The sequence below is a fragment of the Exophiala mesophila genome, assembly GCF_000836275.1.
Source record: "Exophiala mesophila strain CBS 40295 unplaced genomic scaffold supercont1.6, whole genome shotgun sequence".
In the NCBI taxonomy this organism is placed as follows: Eukaryota; Fungi; Ascomycota; class Eurotiomycetes; order Chaetothyriales; family Herpotrichiellaceae; genus Exophiala; species Exophiala mesophila.
The window spans coordinates 2,153,846-2,168,724 of record NW_015622509.1 but is presented as its reverse complement, the minus strand read 5'-3'; the positions used below and the strand labels follow the sequence as shown (position 1 = coordinate 2,168,724).

Here is a 14,879-nt window from a genome sequence, read left to right as displayed (position 1 = left end):
TCCTCAGAGGCATAGACAGGTACCAACTTGGGGCGCCACCCGCTCGTGTCCGAGCACCTAAGGGAAGGCAGGTACCCGTCTAGGCATGAATTCAGGTATCCTCACCCAATCTTCACAGCTGGGACACTGTGCAACATCAACAAAGATTTCTACCTACTGCAGGTTCTTGGACTTGTGAATATCTGATCCAAGTTAAGAGTTTCATACCACAGTCCCTGATAGTATGTATCCAACAAATATAATAAGAATAGATCGGTGGATGTAGTACCGAATAGAGGGGTCGGAGCCTCTGATCCTTTCCAAAGCTGTCCAAGCAGCACAGAGTCCCCTCGTGTCCTCCCCCATCCATGCCCATCCATGCCCTCGTCGTCCCCCATCATCCTTGTTGGGGTTTGGCGTCAAAGCGACCACCCAGGGCCAACGTCAGTCCCAAACCACACCAAATCAACGCACATGTCCCATTTCCTTCCACCCTCCATTCCAATTCCCCATTATCCTGTTTTCCATTTCTCCTTCGATCTGGACACCTCATAGATCCTCACTATTCTCCCTCCTAACAATATCCCTCCTCTCAATTCATGTTCATGCGCTTGCTCTGCTACCCCTAACCCTGCATGCAATTTACCCTCCATCAGATCATGCTTGACCATGGTGTCTACCACCACTAATTCCAACGGCCACAGCCCGCAGCTACTACACATTGACGCATCATTCAACCCCCAAGATTCAGAGTCCTCTGCCCTCGACCTCGTGTATAGAATACAGTCTAAATGGCGGGACGCTCCTGGAAAGATTGAAATTATCAAATTCACCGATGGCATCACCAATAATGTGAGTTTACCTTTCCCACAACCACAAAGCCGCCCTGTGCGGGCACGTGCTCACCCTTATATTCGATCCGCAGTTACTCAAGATCTCCAAACATATCCCGGGCCTGACGAGCACTGAAATCGACGAAGACTCCGTCCTCCTGCGCGCCTACGGCAACAACACAGATATCATCATCGATCGAGACCGCGAGGCCACATCCCACGCCTTGTGTGCCCAGTTTGGCCTCGCTCCGACTTTGCTCGCTCGATTCAACAACGGCCTGCTATACAGATACATCATTGGAAAAGTCTGCACGCCCAAAGATCTCATTCGAGAACCCGTCTGGCGTGCCGTCGCCGAACGATTAGGAGAGTGGCATTCTCGACTGCCCATCCACGCTGTCGCCTCCAAATCCACCGTCCAAAACGGGAGCAATGGCACCAATGGATCCCATAACCCCGCTCTCAACGGCGTCAATGGACAATCTGCTCTTCTCTCCAGAAAGCCAGTGCCGAACTGCTGGTCGGTCATGCAAAAATGGGTTAGTGCCTTGCCGCAAGACACCCTAAAAAAGAAGGCCAGGAAACAAATCCTCCAGAAGGAACTTGATCGATCATTCAAAGATCTGGACAATCAACGAGGTCCGGGCGCTGACGGGTTTGTGTTTGGGCATTGTGACCTGTTGAGTGCCAATGTGATCATGTTGCCGCTTGATGCCCACGATAGTCAGTCGGATAGCAACCTGAGAGTTTCCTTCATCGACTACGAGTATGCCACGCCATGCCCTGCAAGCTTCGACATTGCCAACCACTTTGCCGAATGGGGTGGTTATGATTGTGATTATAACATGCTCCCCACCAGGTCTGTCCGTCGTGGATTCATCCAACAATACCTCGCCTCGTACAATGCCCACAGCGACAAGCCCGTCCCCGAAAACATGCACCAGATTCTCTTTGACGAGATTGATCGTTGGCGTGGTATGCCCGGCCTGTACTGGGGCATCTGGGCCCTCATCCAGGCCACCATTTCCCAGATCGACTTCGATTATGCTTCATATGCCGAAGTCCGCTTAGACGAGTACTTTGCCTGGCGGGCAGAGGAGTCTGGAAGCCGCGCCCAGGAAGGCGAGGAAATGCCTCTTCGTGAAAGAAGATGGGCAGAAGAATGACCTGATCTGGTTAAGTCATTCTTCTGAGATCCATGTCCCTCGGTCCGTCCGTCTGTCGTCGACTGACCATGGCAATGGACATGACATGGACGTAACACATCGCCCCCCCTATAATAGACTGACGATGCCAACAATGCGACACACGCTCCAAGCGGATCAACTCTAGGTGCCACAGAATCGCACTCCAGCTTGCCATTCACCAGCCAGCTCCGTTTTCCTCTTTTCAACAAAGTCAGTAGGGATGACTCTGAGCGCCAAAACATTATTTTTCAGTAGCATTTGGTATCATTTTGGACACCACCTTGATTCATTTTTTTCTGCCGCATCACATGTGACGTGCGTGACCTACACTTTACTTACGGGTACTTTACTCGTATACCGACTATGGTGGATGTTCCATACTCTCCGTACTCCCACATGTGTGAACATCCATGTGAAAGTACTTACGACGACTAAGGATAAGCTGCCCAGCGGAGAACACGTTGACTTCGTTTAAGTCTGAGCTGAACCTCATGAAATCGCTTTGATCCGGGTGGACTTAGTAACACCTATAGGTATGGAGGCAGGTAGGTACTACCTTAAGTAAGTACCCTACCTAGAGAACTAAGGAGAGAAGGTCCCTTTTCCCACCATGTTCGAGTTCTGTTTTCCCACGGCAATTGCAACTTTATTTTATACAGGTAGCGTCATGAGGCTATAGGTGTCAGCCTGGTTCAACTACCTAAGTCCTAACACATTCCTAGTCAACTTGTCGCCATTCTCCGCGCCCTCGAGATCAAGACTACACCATAGGTTGCCGGTATGAGCCACGACGCTCGGCTGAAGGTCAAGATGGAATTCAATGGTAGCAGTGAGCCAGAGGTGCTAATTGATAAGGGGAGGTACTCAAATACTAAAGTACTTACCTACCTACCTTACTAAGGCTGGCCTGAACCTCCAGAAGAGATGTCATTGGGTTGTTTCATCGATCCGCCCCCGTCCAAGGAAGCGGGAAACCGGCGGGAAACCGGGCAGGCCCTCGGGTATAGAGAATCAAGTTGGCCAGTCACTCACGGTTGAATAATAGGAGTGAAGCACCTCCGCTCAGAAACAAAGAACTGGCCCTCAGAACATGCCTACAACGGATTTCTGGTAACCCAACGGAACAACCTCGGCAAACTTTAAATTCACATCCACACTAGACTCAACAAGGTAGGAGACGTGGTATCTTATGGAAATAGATGAAGAAGGTGCGGTTTTTGAGCAAGGAAGGAGCGACCGTCGAGGGACGCGCGCCTTCCATGAACAAGAGAAAAAACTTCGAGTACTGAGGAAAGTGTAGGTGCACCTTCCTCTCTCCATTTATTGATCTGGCTGGAGATCTGCCCCTCCAGAAGACTCTCTCTTTTTTACACAACACAGACTCTCTCTTCTTCACAACAACGCTAGTGTCTACATTGTATAGTCAACAACGTACGAACATACATACCTACTAGGTACCTACCTACTGCCCCATGGCTGCAAGCTGTCAATCCCAGCAGCGACGATACGATGTTTGCCTGACTGGGACGCGAGCAAATAAAGTATGAACCCTACCACTTTGGTTCCAGTTTATGCAAATACTGTTTATCTTGCCCGCTTAGGTACTACTTACTTTACCTACCTACCCACTGCAGTGTGCTGTGACTTCACCAACATGTCCTCGGTTGCTGCGGCGGTGGCAGGCCAATCGTCAATTCCAAAGGCAGTCCAGAAATTGGCCAACGGCACGAAGAGGAGTTGACTCAGAAGCAATTGCAAGGGTGCCTTGCATGGTACGGCTCCTCCTGTGGCTGGCCCCTTCGTCCCTCCTCACTCAGCCTTTGCATGCCGCTGGATTTGTTCGGGTACATAAGGTACTTACCTAGGTAGGTACCTACTTACATACTGTTTGTGTTCGGGCGATTGGTGTTCGGGATGATGCTGCCGTCTGCCACACTGAGTCAGGCCATTTGAGATGTGGTCGTTGCAGACGTGTCAAGGGATCATTATCGTCCGGTCAGCGTACCCGGAACGTAGTGCTGCGCTCCTTTGTGATGATAATATAGGTCCCTTCTTCCTGCCACCAAGCTGCCGACGAACTCATTGATGACTACTTAGTAGATACCTAGTTGTCACTCGATGATGATCTACCTCCCCGCTCCGTCGCCAACCTTAAGCGAGCCTCCAAGTTCCTCAGTTCTGCATATACAAAACGCGGCAGCCAATGTCGCTGTGACTCTCCCCCGCAACGTTGCCGATGCAGTGTCATTTTCATTAAACACATCACTCATATCCTGGTACTTACCTATTCATGTGGGATAGAGACCTAGGTGCCAGACACCCCCACTGTACGAATCGCAACCGTTTCGGGTACGATTTGCGTAAGAGGCAATGGTGTCGCGTAAATCACGGACACTTGCGGATCATTCACAATCTCAAATAAGCTCACCGTTGTGATAGATTCGAGAGGGGTCTTCTTGACCCATTCTCGTTTCACCCAATCAATATCGTACTAGTTATACCCCCAACGCGCCTCGATACATCCGATGCCAAGAACGTCTACTTCCGACGACCATCGGATATATTGAGGATTTGGAACTATCGTTTGCCTCGATTACTAGAGGTCCCCCTAAGTACCCAACATAATAGAAGTTTGAAGTAGTACAATTAAGACTTCCACTGAATACCTAGTTCTCCAAAGTATTTCCACTGAATCGTTCTCCAAAGTCCATCCACGGAACCCTGTGTAGGTAATTAAGTACCTTAGCAAAGGAAACTCAGTCACTCACTCATTTTAAGCATTCATGCCTTGAGATCCACTCCTCCTATCGTTGGCCGAGTTTGAAGGCCGCGGCGGAAAAAAGAGTTGATAAGGTGACCTGGGACTATTGAGAACATGGTGCAGGAGATGATTCCACAGTGCGAGAGAACCTTGCGGCGTATGAGCAATATCGACTGCGGCCAAGGGCACTGCGAAATGTAGAAAAGGTTGACAGATCAGTGACAATGTTGGGTCAAAAGCTGAGTCTTCCGGTCGGTATAGCACCATCAGGGTGGCATAAACTGCCCTGGCCTACGTCGATGGAGAGGCTGCAACAGCGAGAGTGGCGAATAGTTGCGGCACCACCATGGGTGTGTCTATGGCAACTACCATGGCGTCCTCGGATGTAGCCTGCTCTCCAGAGGAGGTTAAGTCGGCGGGAGGAAATAGCGTCAAGGTTTTTCCAACTTGACGTGTTCGAGGACCGAGATGTCACCAAGAGGCTGTTGCACAGCGTAGAACAAGAAGGATATGAAGCAATCATGCTCACCGTCGACACAGTATACGTTCGACGGATGACGGAGATCAGGAATCGGCCTCTGGCGCCGGATTTCATGGAGGCCATCTCGATGGGGTCCCAAATACTGCAACCTCAGGGCAGCAGCAAACCGATTGCACCTGGATGGGAGAGGAATCAAGACTCGTCGTGGACTCAAGTCTGGAATGGGGAGAAATCAGTCCTTGGTTGCGACAAACCACCAAGATGCAAAGCTGGCTGTCGAGCATCAAGTCGACGGCATCATTGTGAGCAATCACGGTGGGCGACAGCTTGATGGGGCCGTGGCAACCATTGATGCACTGGCTGAGGTCGTGGCTGCTGTTCATGGAGTAATCCCTGTTCACATGGATAGTAGGATCCGGCGCGGAGTTGACGTCTTTCCAGCGCTGGCTTTGGGAGCCAACTTTGTATGGACAGGGCGACCTGCCCTATGGGGCCTCTCATGTAACGGACAGCAGGGTGTAGAAGCTGTGTTGGGCATTCTCAGGGTGGAACTCAAGACCTGTATGGGTTTGGCTGGTTGTCCGGCCATTGCGGATATTACCAAGGCCTCCTTGCGTATCCGGGCAAATTGGTGATCAGAACGACATGAGCTCGCCATCTGCTGGATGAAGAACGAACTAATGTGGATGTAAAGTTTTCTTTTCTGGTCTGCAAAGCTGATAATGAAAATGAATCCATGAATGTCAGTATGTATACACGCCTGGTCAGACTTCAAGTTCTTGATCGATACACCCGTTGAAGATACTCAGCAATGGTGGTCGATTTAACCTCTGGGCAGAGCTGGTTCAAAGTTGGTTGCAGTTGCCCACCCCCGATTTCGCCTCTACAATGCACTTGAATCATCTGCGCAACCATTTTCTCAATCAGGGTTTCGAGGCTGAAGTGATGGGTGAGTGCTTTGTCCAGGTCGTCAATGAGTGTTTGACATTGGTCGATGGTCGTAGTTTCATGCGGAAGCACTAAGCCCTGGTCCTGCATTAGGCTGTATACATGTTCATACGTAAAGGTATCGCCCGCCATGCTGAGATGGCCTTGCCATTGTTCGGGGGGTAAATCGATGGCTGCGGCAACAAACTTTCCAATGTCGTCCAGGAGGGTCATTGTTATCAGGCTAGGTGTCCCGTCACTCGTAAGTGGAATGATCAGTTTCTGAGAGGGTAGGTTGATGTACTTGAGCATCATGCCATCTTTCAGTCCCCCGAGAGCATAGGCTTCCTCGGCTTGACCCTCTTTATCGTTGGGAAACTTCTTTCCTTGGGCAAAATAGTTCATGAATGCTCCATTCTGGAAATCGGCACAATAAATTCCATGTTCAGCAGCCAATTCCGAGCACGATTTCCAGAGCTGGTTCCTGCTTTCTAGTAGATCCACCTGGCTGTGGGAGAGAGGGCCCAGTGACCAGTCGGATGGGGAGAAACGGGATATTTTTGCTGTGACGCATGCTGCTAGGAGTGCCAAATGGGTGTCGATCATCGCTTGAGGGTCGAGAATCTTCAACACTGAAATGACAATTTGGCACCCTTGAAGAGCAGCAGTGAGGGATGGTCCGGACGAGTAATCGACATAGGCAATTGGAGCACCGTACGCTTCGGTAGGAGCAGACTGCAGTCTTTTGTCAGTTTGAGAGAAAAAATTTCAACATGGAGTAGCCAAACATGGGGCGCCAACTGAAAATCCAGGGGATCCATCGTCTTGAGGTCAAAGGAACCAAGGACTGCCGTACTAGACAGGAGGAGGACGCTGGAGAGCGAAGGGAGTGGCGGTGGATGTAGGTGCCACAGCTGTAGACGGTGAGGATGGTGGGCGGAAATCATCAGATTGTCTCGGAAGCTCGGATGACGTGGGTCGGGGAGTAAGAGAAGTAAATCGCTGAGCAGAGAAATGGTTGCTGAAGCGAAAAGTGTAACCATTCAAGCACCAAATGAAGGTAAGAATGATGGCGACTGTAAAAACCACAATGAGGATAATCCAGGCCTCGTTATCAACCATTGTACGGCCTTTGATGTGCCCGCCTCGTTGTCACCGGTGCCAGGTATCAACCATCTGAGACTGCCTTTCTTGCTTCGGCTGCCTGAAGGCAGTTAAGGGTGGTTTGAGGATCGAAATGGCAAGGGGCAGGACGGAGGAGCAGTCCAGGAACATTGGGATGAAGCAGTGCCTTTTGGGTCTGATGAAGGCCCGAAATGAGGAAGAGGAGAGAAAAGAGAACAGGAAAAGGAAGATTTGTGCAGTTTGGTGTGTCTCTTACCTCTCGATCTGGCACCTTCCTGGAAAGAATGACCACGTCGTGCCTGCCATTTTCAAGAATGGCAGTTACAATGCTCCTTCCCAATGTCGGGGATGTGCCACCAGCGACTGCCACACGAACCATGGCTTAGAGCAAGCGACAGCGAGCAGCAGCTTGTGTTTTCTTTTGATTTAATGGGTGGAAGAGTGGCAATCAAGATGGTTTTGACTAGTCTGAGAACAATGGACATTGCGCCGAGACCAACGGCGGTTGGAGAGCTCCCTGACACGGATACTTCGGGCAAAAGATGAGGCGTCTTACCTATGGTTGGGTTCTTGGTCTCCTCAATTCGTGTTATGGGCCCATGCTCAGATTCCATAATCCCACTGGCTGCCTTGGCCTCGTTGAAAGTGGTCATTCTAGATGCATTGTCTATTATGTAAATTATTTGAAACAACACTTATATAGCACACTAAGTCATGCGCCTTCCTCATGGAACTGAATCTCGAGAACTCCCATTAACAGCGTCGTGGTGACCTCCATGGGGGATATTGAATCCGATCCTGTCGCCCACGAGTCGCCTTCGAAGCCAGGCACCAGATGGCGGCAACGACTATTCCCATTCATCAATCACCAGGCACATGAAAACAACCGGCTGGCGCAAGTCCGGAGCTATTCACAACGATTTCTAAGCAGTAAATGGTGCCACTACTCTGTCCTCGTTCTCGTGATCCTCGACATTTGCTCCATCTTTGCAACATTCCTGCTAGAACTGCATCTCTGCGAGCACAGATACGATGAAGGCTTCGATGTCGAGACATGGACCCAGGCCATCGAAGGCCTGGCCCATCTTAGTTTAGCATTTTGTTCGTTGTTTATGGCGGAGTTACTGGCTCGTCTGATTGCTTTTGGACCACGGTGAGTTCAGGTTGTAGCTCTTCGGCTCCCAATTCTCCAAGATATTTATCATTCGTTGGCTAATTCGCGGACAATCAGCTACTTTCTATCATGGTTTCACGCCTTTGATGCTATTGTCGTCATCGGCGCTTTCGTCATTGAACTCACCATCACTGATCCCATGGAACAGGCGGGGTCCTTGGTGATCATCCTCCGCCTGTGGCGTGTCTTCAAGATAGTTGGGGAGATTTCCGCTGGTGCAGAAGAGGAGATGACTGCCCTACAAAAACAAATCGAGAAGCTCAAGCACAAGAACGAAGAGGTTCTCAAGGAGAATCATGACCTACGAGCGAAAGTGCAGACTGCCGCGAGGACAACCAGCATCGATGATGCTAATTCACACGACTCGGGTCGCTAAATCACCCCAAGAGAGTTCATGTACAGGATTTGCCTGAAGGAGATCAACGAGAGCAACACAATATTAGGCATGAATCATTATGGCATTTGTGATAAGTGGATGTCATTCATTCTGAGGCTCGCTGATGATGCTCTTTCTGCAAAATATCAAAAGACAAATGAAACAATAACTGGTGTGATATTCATTCGGGACAGAAATGAAGGTGCCTGTCCTCCTGTGTCATCTGCTTTCCACGCGACCATGGCGTCATTGGTCATTCAAGACAGGTCGAATTCGAGCCAAAGGCACAAACTCAAGACCGTGCCCGATCGCATTCCTCGATAAAGCGATACACCCCTTCCAAACCTTGATATTCAATCACGTCATCCGGCAAAGGCCCATGTTCGTATAATGATGCCCTCTGTGGCTGAAAGAAGTACATGGCAGCATCTTCCTGATAGCTATCGTCTCCATTAAGCTCACTCTCATGAAGGCTCGAATAACCAGAAGGAGAGGATATCCATGGGTTCTGACCCATGGCGTCGTCAATCATCTCGAATGGGTGAGAAGATTTGCTGGTTGCCGAAATGTGAGAGTAACCCGCTGAGAGTTGCCGAGGGGGTGTGAGCATCTCGTGCCATTCGACTCGATCACGCTTGGTTCGCTTCGTGGGTCTTCCATAATAACCGTCTTCGGGACAAAGTTCGCTCGGTGTCTTGCTTGATGCGTAGGGGAACAAGAGAGCCATTTCTGTGCCGTTATGGGCATCGAAGCCTTCGTCTTGTCCCACAATCCCTCGTTTGATGTTCAGCTCACGGCAGAGACTCTCCACAGTGTCCGCGTCACATCCGGGAAAGCGAACCCGCAACGTGGTACTGTTGTGTAGCGAAAGAGGTAGATCTCCGAGAGTTGCCAGGTGCTTGAGATCGTTCATGATGGCGGCCAGTTCTTTGAGAGCACGGGCAAAGTCAACGGCAAGGTTGGACATGACCGTGGGGTTATTGAGAGTCTCCTTTTCCGCCTCATAGTCACAGGTGACTGGAGAGGGTGATCGTGGGACCGAAGCCAAAGGACCAATAGCGGTGATGGTGGGATTGACCTTGAAATCAATGTAAGAGCCGAGAGCATCGGCGGGGCAAGATTCCATCGCGTATCTTGCATCTTCTTGAGCGGTAGAAACAGCACGGAAGCGCTTCTCGCCTGTGCGTTGATTGTGTCCATCAAAGCGAACCTTTTGACCAGACAGCCAGAATGCCCGTACGGCTTGAGACACGTTCTGGACGACTTGTGCAGGAGCAGCTGGTCCATGGGAGAAGTATCGAGCACCTCCCACTCGGCCACTTCCAAGACCGTAGCCGCCTGCGGAACGGGAGAGCGTGCCACCAGTCAGGCTTGGTCGAAGGGTAGATGCAAAGGGAACCCGGCCGGTGGATCTGCCAACGGCCGTTGCAGTACGGGAGGAAGGGAAGGACGTTCTGGAGATCGGTCCACTGGCGCCTGATCGAGAGGAGTAATGTCGAACAGTGTCTTTGGATGCATGATTGGTGCTGTAATAACGGCTTTGACTTTGACGGATTTGAGTGAGACGACTGGTAGGTTGTCTCTGGACTCGAGCATAGGCTGGTTGAGCCTCTACCTCGATCGTACGAGTAGCCTCTGGGAGTTTGTCACGGATGACCCTGCCAGCCTTCTCGACGGCGAATCTGATCAACCTCAACGCCTTGGGGACGAGGAGGTGACCTCCGGAGCTTGCCATGATGTTTACCCACCAGGCAGATGGAAAAGAAATCTAGAAAATGGAGATGAGGACAGAAGGGACTGAATAGAGGTCGATGATGACCTTGGAGGCGCAGACGACGTATCTTGTATGTTGTGTTTGCCACACAGAATCGGATTCAGGGTCCGGCTTCCCCCGCAGATCTGCAGGCACGTGCCAGGCAGAAGCCAGTCACGTGTGTTGAACCGTCACGTGTGGATCTTTGTCACATGTGTAAATGAAATGTTCACGTCGACATAGAAGATACATGCTCAGTTTACTTTCCTCATTCGCCTTCAACGTGGAATCCAGGCTTGGGCATCCCCAAATTTCTCAACCACCAGGCCAGCCGATCCTGGGTTTGCCATTCCCGCCTCCAGTTGTTTCTCATACGACGTCATCCTAAGTCTATGCGCTTCTCGGGGGGTGAGGGCGAGGTAAACCTCCGCTCCAATGCCATGTAGCGCAATTGACAACCACAATGCCATTCCAAACCCAATCCGTAAAGACGCGCCAGTCGTTTCCACATTCTCGCCAAACTTGGCCTTGACAACATTGAGAACTCCCTCCACAATCGTGGAATTTGCTAGACATTGAGGATAGTTGGTCGATAGGTAGGAAAAGTCGTTCATGACAGCAAGCTCGCCGCAATTCATGATGACATGGTAAGACCCGATCACCGTGGTAATCTGCGCCGTGATGATGGCTATGATTCTAGTGGTGATGATGACGCCGAACATGATCATTGTTCTGAGCATCCACGCTCGATGTTGATCGACTTGAAGCACCTTGATGTTGTAATATGCCAGTCCCATCCCAACGGTGGTATATATTCCCAAAAATCCTGATGCCGCCTGGGTAGACAAATCGCCACCAAAGGCATGACGCATGATCATGAAAGCCCCGACATTGCCCAGGAGCAACAACATGATCACAACATAGCCATTGATTCTGTGGAAGGCGATCCAGCGCCGTCGGATCGCAGGCACAAACTGCCAGATCATGAGAATACCGGCAGGGAGTACGCCAGCAAGGTGAAGTGTGATGCCAATGCGACCAATACCTCCTCGGTACCAATACCACTCTCCTGGTGCTGAACCTTTGCGGAAACGGCCACCTATGTCAAGATATTCTAGCCTCGCCAGACTGAATCCCAACATCGCTCCAGCAAATATGATGACTTATGACTTGTTAGCAGACCTTCGATCATCGTGGCCACATTACACCTACACAATGGCACATTGTAGTTTTTCTGGAATCCGAGCCACGAAAACAATTTTCGAAATCGTCCCTGGTGTTCGGTTTGTGAAGAGGACTTTTTGATGGAGCTGGTAGAGTGGACAGAGCCTTGTTCAGGTTCTTTATGAATTGTGGTGGGGCTCGACATGTTTCCAAGTTGTTTATGAGGTTATGAGGAAATGCTGCTCATACGGTCGAAGCATTGTCGGATTTTGAGCAAGCATCGCTCGCTTTTATGCCTTTCCAACTGCCTCTCAGACCTGGCCGACGAGGCAACAATTCTTGCGGCGCTGGATACAACCAAAAGCGGTAACGCGCCATCGCTGACGAGCAAGACCCATCTTCATGAATAAGTTATCTCAAGCCTGGGGTGTAGGAAACGCAGATCTCGACCTTACACTCGTGGTGATGTAAGTCAGATACAATCGCACGTGAGGCGAAGACGTTGGAATCGGCAATCTTCGATGCAGCATCGACCATGGAGACTCCCACCAAGTCCAGTCAAGGGGAGTACATTTGTCGTCATGACTGGATGTTAGCCTAGTTGCAGTTCAATCAGCCAATCACTGATTCAATCGCAGGATCCACCCCATGGGTAGTTGGTACAAACCACGAATCACAACTGTCGAAGAATGGAACCTATTTCGGACAAGATCGACAACTCTTGTTATCAAACTTTGGATTGCTCCCCAGTTACTCTCCACCATCGTGGTGTCCTTGACTCTGCAAATAGTCGCGGTATGGCACGAATCCGGAAGTGTCGTGGCCAGGCTCTGACTACTTACCACTGTTGCACACGAGATGGTTGGAGTTCCTCGATCCAAGGCATGCGCCAACTGCAAGGCTAGACGCAAAGGAGTAAGTTTAACGACAATGGCGGAATTTTGGTGGTCAAATGTACTAAGACCAATGTACAGTGCGACGAAAAACGACCCTCATGTAGCCAATGCCTGCGAAGAGGCGTCCAGTGTCAAGGATATTCTACCGAGCTCAACATACGCTTTGAAGATCCTGGGGCTAAAAATCGGGGTGTCCTGACCAGCAGAGCGAACAAATCACCCCGGCCGAGGAGCACCAGCCGGGAGACCGAAGTGATATATCATCTACAGGTTCTACCACATTCTCTCCAGAAAAGCGCATTTCGAGACCAAGTATATGAAGTATTCTTCGAGCAATACTTGCCACATGAGTCTGGCACATGGCTGCACCTGGAGACAGACCTTGCTGTATTACCAGCGACAACTTGGCTGAATGTAGCCGCTTGTTCCCCGACCACGGGTACGCTACTCGGCGATGCTCTAGCCGCACTTACTCTGAATCACATTGCACAGTCCCAACACCGACCAGGCTTTCTGCAGGAAGGCCGGCTGCTCTATGTGAAAACAATTCAAAGAATCAATAAAGCTCTTGTGAACATCGATCATCGTCTCGACGATCAAACACTCGCTGCTGTAATGGTCTTGACGATGTACGAGGCCGGCAACCTCGAGAAACCATACTTCATCGGCTGGCAGGATTTCCGTGGTGAGACGCAGGAGGGCATTACTACACAGGCAGATGGATGGTTTTCTCATGTTCGAGGCGCACAGGCATTGATCAAGCTACGCGGGAAGCGAAACTTCTCCAACCCTTTGAGCGAGAAGCTGTTTCTAGGCTCAAGGTCTGCCCAGGTGAGTAAGCCTGCTGTCTAAAACCTCACACAATCGAGCTTTGGCCCCCTCAGACTAATACTGATATGTATCCAGTTTATATCCGCAATCGGAGCCCGCAGAGCCATTATCGACGATACACCATGGCCATCAATTCACAACAAGAAGCGAGCATCCACTCACATTCGACTTTTTGAGATTCTACAACGTCTCCCAGGCCTGATGGAGCTCACTGACCGAATGTACCCTGGTCAAGGCGAGGGCGTGACGGAGGCGATGCAAGCCCATTACACAACTCTCCTCGCACGCCTGGTCGAGGACTCACACCAATTGAGATGTGAGCTCGAGGACTGGCTAGTTAGCCTGGAATCGGAAAACCAACACCATCACCAAGGTCAGCTGTATTGGCCGGAGCGCTCAACGGTGTACTCTCGACTACCTACATTCAGTCCGATCAGGGATCTAGCATTCGGGTACTTTTTCTGTTTTCCCGATGCCGAGATTGCGCAGCAAGTAGTCATGTTCTGGACAGGATCACTACTTGTTCACAGCAATCTGTGGCTGGCCAAGCGTCGACTTCTCGAGGCAGGATTCGATGCCTCACTTCCCTGGGATGCGTCCCCAAAGACCGATGGGAGGCGGGACAGTCCCTTGCCCGCCCCATTCACACGACCGATCCCTCCCCAAGCACTTCTCATCGTTCAGTCAGCTGAATACTTTCTTCACCCAGACATGGGCATCTCCGGATGTGACTTTATCGGATTTCCCATATCGGTGGCCCAGGCGTGTCTGGAACATTTTTTGGCGCCCGAACTGGCGTGGTATGACATTTTGTTTGCACGAATGAAGGAGATTAGGAACGGGGGAACGAGTTTGTAGGAGGGTTCAATCAGCGTTATGGAACTCTCGCCCTCTCCTTTACGACTGTAATCTGTTGAGATGTCAAGACGATGACATCAATAGCAAGATATTATGAATCTATATCAATCACAACGAGAGATGTGATGCAGGGTGTGTAGCTTTGATATTGAGGGGCCTCGATACACATCATTTCCAACTAATTCTCCCACTGGTCAAGTCTTGCTCGTTGCTCAAGCGTCGGTGAAAACGTCTCATCGTACGCAAGACGGATCACACGTCTGGTGTGGTAGTTGAAGGTGTGTAGATGTGACACCACTTTTATGACTGCATGGAACATCTTTAAGTCCTCTTCCTCATCGACTCCCGGCTGGGCGTCTAAGATTGAAAAAAGAAGCTGCAAAGCCGAACTGCGTGCCAGGACTCGGTTGCCGCTTGATGACGACGGTGTTCCTCCGTTGTCGTCGTTGTCGTCGTTGTCGTCGTTGTCGTCGTTGTCGTCGTTGTCGTCGTTGTCGTCGTTGTCGTCGTTGTCGTCGTTGTCGTCGTTGTCGT

General features: G+C 50.5%; 6 protein-coding genes across 7 annotated transcripts; 3 read left to right on the top strand and 3 right to left on the bottom strand.

The window, feature by feature from the left end:
• Nucleotides 1-496: 496 nt before the first annotated feature.
• PV10_08663 (uncharacterized protein) lies at nucleotides 497-2,279 on the top strand. Its single transcript, XM_016373713.1, has 2 exons — nucleotides 497-831; nucleotides 905-2,279. The coding sequence occupies exons 1-2, from the start codon at nucleotides 649-651 to the stop codon at nucleotides 1,976-1,978; spliced, it is 1,257 nt and encodes a 418-aa protein (XP_016220624.1). The 5' UTR covers nucleotides 497-648; the 3' UTR covers nucleotides 1,979-2,279.
• Nucleotides 2,280-5,757: 3,478 nt separating this feature from the next.
• On the bottom strand, nucleotides 5,758-7,713 carry PV10_08662. 2 transcript variants are annotated; one of them, XM_016373711.1, is made up of 2 exons: nucleotides 6,957-7,713; nucleotides 5,758-6,903 (listed from the first exon to the last, which is right to left on the bottom strand). In XM_016373711.1, the coding sequence occupies exons 1-2, from the start codon at nucleotides 7,209-7,211 to the stop codon at nucleotides 6,013-6,015; spliced, it is 1,146 nt and encodes a 381-aa protein (XP_016220622.1). In that variant the 5' UTR covers nucleotides 7,212-7,713; the 3' UTR covers nucleotides 5,758-6,012. The 2 variants fall into 2 exon arrangements, with proteins under 2 accessions (XP_016220622.1, XP_016220623.1); XM_016373712.1 differs by having other exon boundaries at nucleotides 7,550-7,713.
• A 356-nt stretch (nucleotides 7,714-8,069) lies between these two features.
• PV10_08661 (uncharacterized protein) lies at nucleotides 8,070-9,017 on the top strand (the record flags this gene model as incomplete). The annotated part of the gene is made up of 2 exons (XM_016373710.1): nucleotides 8,070-8,446; nucleotides 8,525-9,017. 2 exons carry the CDS (start codon nucleotides 8,070-8,072, stop codon nucleotides 8,841-8,843), a joined length of 696 nt encoding a protein of 231 aa, XP_016220621.1. The 3' UTR covers nucleotides 8,844-9,017.
• PV10_08660 (uncharacterized protein) lies at nucleotides 8,790-10,666 on the bottom strand. The gene has a single exon (XM_016373709.1). The coding sequence runs from the start codon at nucleotides 10,576-10,578 to the stop codon at nucleotides 9,136-9,138; it is 1,443 nt and encodes a 480-aa protein (XP_016220620.1). The 5' UTR covers nucleotides 10,579-10,666; the 3' UTR covers nucleotides 8,790-9,135.
• Nucleotides 10,667-10,874: 208 nt separating this feature from the next.
• On the bottom strand, nucleotides 10,875-11,965 carry PV10_08659 (uncharacterized protein; the record flags this gene model as incomplete). The annotated part of the gene is made up of 2 exons (XM_016373708.1): nucleotides 10,875-11,758; nucleotides 11,809-11,965. 2 exons carry the CDS (start codon nucleotides 11,963-11,965, stop codon nucleotides 10,875-10,877), a joined length of 1,041 nt encoding a protein of 346 aa, XP_016220619.1.
• Nucleotides 11,966-12,538: 573 nt separating this feature from the next.
• On the top strand, nucleotides 12,539-14,549 carry PV10_08658 (uncharacterized protein). Its single transcript, XM_016373707.1, has 3 exons — nucleotides 12,539-12,675; nucleotides 12,735-13,487; nucleotides 13,563-14,549. Exons 1-3 carry the CDS (start codon nucleotides 12,619-12,621, stop codon nucleotides 14,343-14,345), a joined length of 1,593 nt encoding a protein of 530 aa, XP_016220618.1. The 5' UTR covers nucleotides 12,539-12,618; the 3' UTR covers nucleotides 14,346-14,549.
• Nucleotides 14,550-14,879: the final 330 nt, after the last annotated feature.

Excerpts from the sequence above, each read along its gene's own strand:
- PV10_08658 (XM_016373707.1), top strand. The coding sequence starts at position 12,619 with ATGGTTGGAGTTCCTCGATCCAAGGCATGCGCCAACTGCAAGGCTAGA. Across the intron at positions 12,676-12,734 it reads GCAAGGCTAGACGCAAAGGA|TGCGACGAAAAACGACCCTC; the intron begins GTAAGTTTAACG and ends ACCAATGTACAG. Across the intron at positions 13,488-13,562 it reads TAGGCTCAAGGTCTGCCCAG|TTTATATCCGCAATCGGAGC; the intron begins GTGAGTAAGCCT and ends ATATGTATCCAG.
- PV10_08660 (XM_016373709.1), bottom strand. The coding sequence starts at position 10,578 with ATGGCAAGCTCCGGAGGTCACCTCCTCGTCCCCAAGGCGTTGAGGTTG.
- PV10_08663 (XM_016373713.1), top strand. The coding sequence starts at position 649 with ATGGTGTCTACCACCACTAATTCCAACGGCCACAGCCCGCAGCTACTA. Across the intron at positions 832-904 it reads CCGATGGCATCACCAATAAT|TTACTCAAGATCTCCAAACA; the intron begins GTGAGTTTACCT and ends TTCGATCCGCAG.
- PV10_08662 (XM_016373711.1), bottom strand. The coding sequence starts at position 7,211 with ATGGTTACACTTTTCGCTTCAGCAACCATTTCTCTGCTCAGCGATTTA. Across the intron at positions 6,904-6,956 it reads ATTTTCAGTTGGCGCCCCAT|TCTGCTCCTACCGAAGCGTA; the intron begins GTTTGGCTACTC and ends AAAAGACTGCAG.